The 8,238-nt window shown below is 45.0% G+C and overlaps 1 protein-coding gene across 5 annotated transcripts in view; it reads left to right on the top strand.

The window, feature by feature from the left end:
* Window positions 1-7,307: 7,307 nt before the first annotated feature.
* Window positions 7,308-8,238, top strand: part of stoml2 (stomatin (EPB72)-like 2) — a 54,088-nt gene continuing 53,157 nt past the window's right edge. For 2 of the 5 annotated variants that reach the window (XM_069924269.1, XM_069924268.1), the window contains exon 1: window positions 7,485-7,584. Coding sequence is in view for 1 of the 5 variants with exons in the window: in XM_069924267.1 (XP_069780368.1) it covers window positions 7,546-7,584 (39 nt within the window). In the remaining 4 variants the exon portion in view is untranslated. Of the gene's footprint in view, window positions 7,329-7,469; window positions 7,585-8,238 lie in introns of those variants that run through there. The other 3 variants (XM_069924272.1, XM_069924267.1, XM_069924270.1) reach the window with 3 other exon arrangements.

Below are 8,238 nucleotides of genomic sequence, written 5' to 3'. Positions count from 1 at the left end.
TGGCTTTTGAGTCTGCAAGATGACAAGCTGGCAAGTTTGGTTGAAAACCCCATTTTGAAGACAGGTTGTGAGTTTTGAGTGCAGCCTGTTGAAAACCCTTGTAGTCCTTACAAGAGGAGATGGTTGGCTAGAGTATTTCACCTGAAATAAGAGAAACAAGAGGAACTCTATGGTGACCTGGAAGAAGAGGTTAGCTTTTGGAAAACCCTGATGGGGCAAGTTTCTTTGGCAAGACACTAAAGTACTGATCATGGGAATCAGTTTGTGAGTGTCCAACGAGCAACAAATTTCTCTCTGAAATCAATGATAACCTTACTGAGTGGTAACCATTTACCTTTCACTAGAGCCTGGTGAAAATTCATAAATGTCAAATTCTGTGCACAGTATAAGAATTTCCTGATACCGGTGAACTTGGAGAAGTGAAAAATGAGATAGGACTATGAATCAAAAAATTTTCCTGGACATATACAAATTACATATACATGTGCTTAGAATTAGAAGGGGGTTAAGTTAAAATTAGATCCTGTTTTTATGTTTAAAGAAAATTAATAGTAACTTTTGTTTAAGTAACCATTTGTCTTAGTGAATTTCTATTGCTGCTGGGTTTTGGGGTCCTCTGGGTGTGTAACACTACTCACATCCCTCTCACAACTGCTTCCCTATACTCCTACTCCCCTTCCCACTCCACTCCCATCTCCTCCTCCCTGCCCTCCTTTTCTCCCCTATCCCCAGACCTCATCTCTTCTCTAGCTACCCTTCTTACCACCCTCTCCCCACTCTGACCTCCCCAACCTCCTCCCCCACCTCACAGCTCCACCCTCAAACCTCCCCAACCTTCCTCTTCTCCCTTCCCCCAACACCCTCCATAACTCCAATCCCCACTCTAATCCTTGCTTGGTTTTCACTATCCCCTCTGACCTTTCCCTCTCTAAGATGGAGCACTTGGTCCTCAGTAGAGGCCTCACCTTTGTCCCCCTCTGCCCACACCTCAATGAGTTCTGTGCATGCTGCAATGTCAAGCTCTTCTTCCGTCGCCTCTGCCTCCAGGTCCACTTCCATAACTGCAACTGTCCACCTCCCACCCAGAACCCTTTCTCCTGCTTCAAGCCTTCTTCTTCCTGGACACCTCAACCTGGCCAGCTGCCAGCTCTGGACTTTTTCATTTCCAACTGCCGCCAAGACATCAACCATCGCAACTTCACCACCCCCCCCCCCCCCCATCTTCCAACCTCGCCTCCTCAGAACACTCTGCTCTCCACTCTCTCTGCAATAATCCCAACCTCATCATCCAACCCGCAGATAAGGGTGGTGTTGTTGTGATCTGGCCCACTGACCTCTACCTTGCTTGAGGTCAGTTGACAGCTCTCAGATACCTCCATCTATTGACCCCTCCCACAGGATGCCACCATCAAGCATCAACCCACTGTCTCCAACACCATCTCCACCTCAGCACCTCTGGTCACCTCCACGCCATGGCCTCCAAACTCATTCTCTCCCACAGTCCAGAGCCCCAAACAGGCCTTTCATGTGAAGCAACACTTCACCTGTACATCCAGAGGACTTATTTACTGCATCCAGTATCCTCATATACTTTTTATATCTCTATTATACAGTAAATATTTTGTTATTCATCATTATGAAAGTCTTAATGAGAAGCTTTGCAAAATGTTTATCCATTCTATCAACAAATTAAAACTACATAAAGTAACAGCCATTGAGTTTGATTTGTTAAATTAAAGAGATCTAAATTTGGGATATTGCAGCTCCCGCTTTGGAAGATGATACTCTGAAATTAGGATATATTATAAGAATAAGGAAAGTATTGTCTAGAGTCAGTCATCGCACTTTCCACCACACTGCTGTAAAAATTTGCCAGGGCTTCTGGTGTCATGCTAAACTTCCACAAACTCCTGAGGAAGTAGAGGTGCTGTTGTGCTTTCTTCATTATGCCATTAGTATGTTAGGTCCAGGAAAGCTCCTCCATGAAAATGACTCCCGAGAACTTAAGTTTGCTCACCCTCTCCACCTCTGATCTGTCAATGACCTCTGAATTGTTTCCCTCTGGCTTTCCTTTCTTGATGTTTTGGCACCATTCAGCCAGGTTTCCAATCGCCCTCCTGTGTGCTGACTCATCACCTTTCTCTTTTATTTTTGAAAATTTTATTTTCCATTTACGTCAAAACACATATTTATCCATAACATGAAAAAGATAAAATTATGACACAAAAGTAATAATTTTTATATTTTTTCTCCCCATCCACCCCTTCCCTCCCCAAAAAGTAAGAAAAAAAAGAAAGAAAAGACAAAGCCTGTCTAATAAACCTATATCTTAATTGCAATTTACATAAGAGTCTTAAATCATAACTAATTAGGGTGGGTTGGATGGTGACGTGGTAGATGCTGCAGGTAAAGTCGTAGCAATAAAATCCATGTAGGGTTTCCAATCATACGATATTTTCTCTAATGACATACAATTTAATAGTTCCATTCGTCATCTATTCAACCCCACAATATCACCAGGTTTCCATGTAACAGCTATCGATTTCTTTGCAATTGCTACACTTAAAAACTTCTTTTCATAAATATCTAACTTCAATTGGGAACTATCTCCCAATAAAAATACTCCGGGATCCTTCAAAATTTGCATCCTCAAAACTCGTCCCAATTAAATACTTATATCTTCCCAAAACCTATCCACCTTTTCACGTTGCCAAACTGCATGCAAAAAAATTCCTACTTCTTTATTACATCTCAAACATTAATCAGAACAATTCAAATGAAGTGCATGCAATTTATATGGAGTATAATATAATTGATGTAAAAGAATTAAATTGTACCATTTGATATCTAACATTAATTGTACTAGTTACACTTTCATAACATAATTTTGACCATACTTCATCTTGAATCTGTATATTTAAATCTTTTTCTCATCTAGATTTAAATAAATCCTGTTTCTGAGTAGTCTCTTGTAATTTAATATACATATCGCCTCCAATCGTGCATCTTGGCGCCTCACAGTTCGGCGAGCAGCAACCTCCTTTGAAGAAGACCGCAGAGCCCACCTCATTGACAAAAGACAAAGGAGGAAAAAGCCAACACCCAACCCCAACCAACCAATTTTCCCTTGCAACCGCTGCAACCGTGCCTGCCTGTCCCGCATTGGACTTGTCAGTCACCAACGAGCCTGCAGCAGACGTAGACATACCCCTCCATAAATCTTCATCCGCGAAGCCAAGTCAAAGAGTAATAAATCTTTCAATAAAACATATCCATTATTAGATATTCAAAAGGACTTTATTCTGGCAATTTTAAATTCCTCCCTAATTTTTTTAAATATGATTTCAGTTGATAATAAAAAAAATTATGTGGTATATTATACTTATTTTTCAATTGATCAAAAGTCAAAAAGACAGATGCCAAAAAACAATCCCTTAATTTTTTTTATTCCCCAATTATACCAAGCATCAAAATAACAGTTATCACCCATAAAAGGAATTAAAGGATTTCGATTTAATATCATTTTATCCAACTGATAATTCTTCATTCCTCTTTCTACATGTACTCTATTCCATACTTTAAGTATCAGTGTATCAGATTTTCCTTTTAATAACCCTTCATGCCATTTATATAAAAGATGTTCAGAATTACTTTCTCCTATTTTATTCATTTCAGTTTGCACCCATGCAATCTTTTCACCTTTCTTTACGCAACCCACTTCAGTAGTGTTGTCAACAAACTTATAGACAGTGTTATTGACATACAGAGCCACACAGTCATAGGTGAAAAGTGAGTAGAGCAGAGGGCTCAGAATGCAGCCCTGTGGTGCTCTGGTTCTGATGGAGATTGTGGAGGAGAAGTTCTTGCCGATCCTTACTGATTGTGGTTCTGGAAGTGAGGAAATCCATGATCCAATTACACAGTGGGGTGTTGAGTTCCAGATCTTGGAGTTTGCTGATCAATTTTGAGGGGATGATGATGTTAAATGCTGAACTGTAGTCGATAAAGAGCATCCCGATGAATGCCTCTTTATTTTCCAGGTGTTCCGTGATTTTTTGTAGAGCCAGTGAGAAGGCATCTGCCATAGATCTGTTGCTACGCTATATGAACTGGAACATATCCATGTCATCACTCAGACAGGAGCTGATATACTTCAACACCAGCCTTTCAAAACACTTATTCACTGTTGATGTAAGTGCTACTGGCTGAAACTCATTAAGGTAGTGTGGTGGTACACCACCGACCTACTGCAGAGGGCAACCTCTGTACCTGCAGGAGTGTAAGGGGAGAGGACAACACCTGGCCGGCTGTCAATCAGTCAGCCTGAATGAATCAAGCCCCACCCAGTTAGGTGTCAATCACCCTCTGGGATATAAGCCTGTGCCAGCCTCCTGAGGCCTCACTCAGAGTTACTGCAGCTACAGCCAGCCTGGTTCTGTGGAAATTTTTGTGGATTAAAGCCTGTTGTACAGTCTTTACCTTGTGTGTGTCTGATTCTGGCTAACAGCGCACCATAGGTAGATTACTACACTCTTCTTGGGCACCAGAATGATTGATGTTTGTTTGAAACAGGAGGGTAATATTCAAACGGGTACTCCATCCAGGCCAGATGCTTTCTTTGGATTCACTCTCCTGAAGACAGCAGGCATGCCATCCTCCAAATTGGATAGGATGAGATTATCAGGGGTTGTGGGGGTGCATATTACTCTTGTCAAATCAGGTACAAAAAGCATTGGAGTTCCTCTGGGAGCAAAGCTTTGATGTCTACTACTTCACCAGATTCGGTTTTGTAGCAGGTTATGGCATTTAGGTCCTGCCAGTTGTCAGGTGTTCCTTGTTGTTTCCATTTTCATCTGGAATCTCCACTTCACCCAGGAGATAGGTTTTCACAGGTCATATCTGGTGATCTGGATCTCTGGACTTAAATGCCTGTGATCTGGCTTTCAGCAGGTTGGGATTTCACTGTTCATCCAGAACTTCTAGTTGGGGAAAACTCTGAACGATTTGATGGGGACACACTCGTCTACAGCTGTTTTGATAGTCTGTGACAGCCCTGGTGTAATCATTCAGATCCTCAGCTGAGTCCTTGAACACCACCCAATCCGCTGACTCAAAGAAAAGCTAATTGTGAAGAAAAATTCTGACAGTAAACTAACTGAATTAAGAGACAATAAATACATCAACTTGATAAAAAATATTCATAGAAATCCTTGTGCAAAAAAATTGCCTTTTTTGTGGTATTGGAGCAGTCTCTGATTGGTGTTACAAGAGGAGGTTAAAGAGTCTGGTAGCTGTTGACAAGAAATTGTAGTTGAAGCAAAAGGTGCCTTTTTTCAGATGTCTTTACTTTCTACCTGAAGGTAGCCGTGAGAAGAAATTGTGACTGGGGTAATTGGGGTCCTTTATGATATTAGCTGCCTTCTTAAAGCAGCACCTCACATAGATGTCTGCAAAGGATGGGAGTACAGAGCCTATGGATCAGGCTATGTTTACAATATCTGCTGCATTCTGTATTCCTGGGCAGTTGAATTCCCAAACCAGGTTGTGATACAACCAGCCAGTATACTTTCCACAAAGTATCTGTAGAAGTTTGATAGAGTATCCGATGAAACGCCAAACCTCCTGAGACTCCTTCGGAACAAGAGACATTGGTAGGTCTTCTTCATGGTTGCCTTTATGTGCTGGCTCCAGGAAAGGTTTTCTGAAATCAGTGGTAGAAAACCCATTAGGCTGAGTAGGCTGAAGCCTAGGGGCCTGGAAGGTAAGGGTCTGTAATTTAATTGATTGCCCAACTGGCATTCACAGAGAGGGCATGACGTACGGTGAATTAAATTAAACATGGTGGGGGGGGGGGGGGGTGTGTGTGGGAGGGTAACATTATGCAGCCAATGATGTGAATATAGATCAGTAGTGTGTTGCCTTGAGAATAAACGCCATTATCACGGTAGCTGCAGAGACTGTTACCCATCAACAGCTTGGTCCAGAACAGAGAGAGTTCCACCGTGCCATCAGAATAGGGCTGCAGCTGCATCCAAGAGTGGGCAGGGATGACAACTGTCTCCATGGTCCCTCATGAGCCATGTGCCATCCCACTCTGTGTTTATTGCATCCGTTTGGTATGTGCCTGTAGGTTGACTGATAAAGAGAGGGCTTGGAGTCAGACCCTCTCCTCGGCCTACACCAGAGCTCCAGATGCCCAACTCTGAACCCTCCCCTCAGCTTATACCAGAGCTTCCGACGCCCGACTCTGAACCCTCCCCTCGGCCTACACTGGAGCTCCCAATACCGACTCTGAACCTTCCCCTCATCCTACACCGGAGTCCCAACACCCAACTCTGAAACCTCCCCCACCCTACACTGGAGCATCTGATGCCCAATCCCAAACCTACATCAGAGCTCCCAACATCCAACTCCGAACCTTCCCCTTGGCCTACATTGGAGCACCTGATGCCTGACTCCAACCCTCCCCTGTCCCTTGTTGGAGTCACGGCTGAAGGATGAGTTTGACCATAGTCTTCGGCATCTTCCTGATTCTCACCCATCGGGTGCTTGGCACCAAGAGTCACCTTTCCACCAAAGGTAAGAGAGGGTGACAGCCACTCAACACCTTTAATTTTGGCCACTCCACTCCTCCCTGTTGAATGCCACTCACTGGTCGCTACTTTCATTCAGAGAATGGTGGCCAACGAAGTAGGCAGAGGGTTTTCTTTAATTGAAATGACTGTCGTGTTTTTTTAAGTTGTAGATTATTTTCCAATATCTCAATATATCCAATACAATATTGCATATGACTATTTTAGGGTTCTATAGTGGCGAGGACAGGTAGGGAAGGTGAAGTAGTGTCGAGATGAGGGGTTGAAGTAAGTTTTAACGGGGGTAGGGAACGCACAATTTCGGTGTTTGCCATAGGTGCTATTTTCCCTAAATAGGCCACTGAAGGGGGGAGGAGGGGGTGTGGGCTTGCAAAAGCTCAGCCTAGGGCCCATATGGTAGTTAATCCACTACTCTCTGAAATATGGAGTTCCAGGAACTTGAAGGTTAAGACTCTCCACCGCTTTCCCAGCAAAGTGGGTAACAGTGAGGTCCCATGGCCCCTTTTTCCTAAAATCAACAATTAACTCTTTGGCAAGAGCAAGATTGTTCTTCTGGCATCACTCAACGAGATTCTCCAATCCATTCTGTATTCTGACCATCATTTCCAGTTCAATGTTTGTGACATCAGCAAATTTGTAGCTTGATAAAGCTGAACTTGGCTATGCAGTCATGAATGTGCATGCAGTCATGAATGTGCAGGGAATAGTGTAGGATAGTGCCAATAAACTGGACAGGTCAGTATATTTAAAATTACTGTCGACGGGTTAGTAATCGGCGGGAGACGGGCAAATGATCTGGATGTCTCAAGACAAGGGGGTAGGAAGGTAATGTTTGCAGCCGGAACGTTAATCACTGGCTCCACGATGCCTGCCGGAAGAAATAGTTTGTTGCCCGTGTGTGGGGTTGGAGTTCCGTCCATTCTGCCCACCTGTTTTGTCTGCAGCAGTCGAGATGTTGCGCTCACTGACACGGGGATGGCCGTTACTGCAGGTAACCAAGGCAACGCGCCCCGGGCAGGGTTCCGAACGGCCGCGCGAACAATGAGACCCCGGGCGGGGATTCCCCGCGAACTGCAAGTTCGCTCGAGCCATTTCACGTGGCCGCGCATACGCACCATCGGCGTTATCACCCCCACCCCACCTCTTTACCGGCGGCGTTACCATCCCCCCATCTCTTTACCGGCGGCGTTACCCCCCCCCCCCGCCATCTCTTTACCGGCAGCGTTACCACAACCCCCCCCCCCATCTCTTTACCGGCAGCGTTACCCCCCCCCCGCCATCTCTTTACCGGCAGCGTTACCACAACCCCCCCCCCCCCATCTCTTTACCGGCAGCGTTACCACCCCCCCATCTCTTTACCGGCAGCGTTACCACCCCCCCCCCATCTCTTTACCGGCAGCTTACCACCCCCCCCCAACTCTTTACCGGCAGTGTTACCAACCCCTCCATCCCTTTACCGCCGGCGCTACCACCACACCCCCCCGCCATATCTTTACCGGCAGCGTTACCACCCCCCCATCTCTTTACCGGCAGTGTTACCACCCCCCCCATCTCTTTACCGCCTGAGATACCACCCCCCCGCCATCTCTTTACCGGCAGCATTACCACGTCCCCCATCTCTTTACCGGCAGCGTTCCCACCCCCC

The sequence above is a fragment of the Narcine bancroftii genome, chromosome 3, assembly GCF_036971445.1.
Source record: "Narcine bancroftii isolate sNarBan1 chromosome 3, sNarBan1.hap1, whole genome shotgun sequence".
Classification (NCBI taxonomy): domain Eukaryota; kingdom Metazoa; phylum Chordata; class Chondrichthyes; order Torpediniformes; family Narcinidae; genus Narcine; species Narcine bancroftii.
This window is presented reverse-complemented; position numbering and strand designations above follow the sequence as displayed.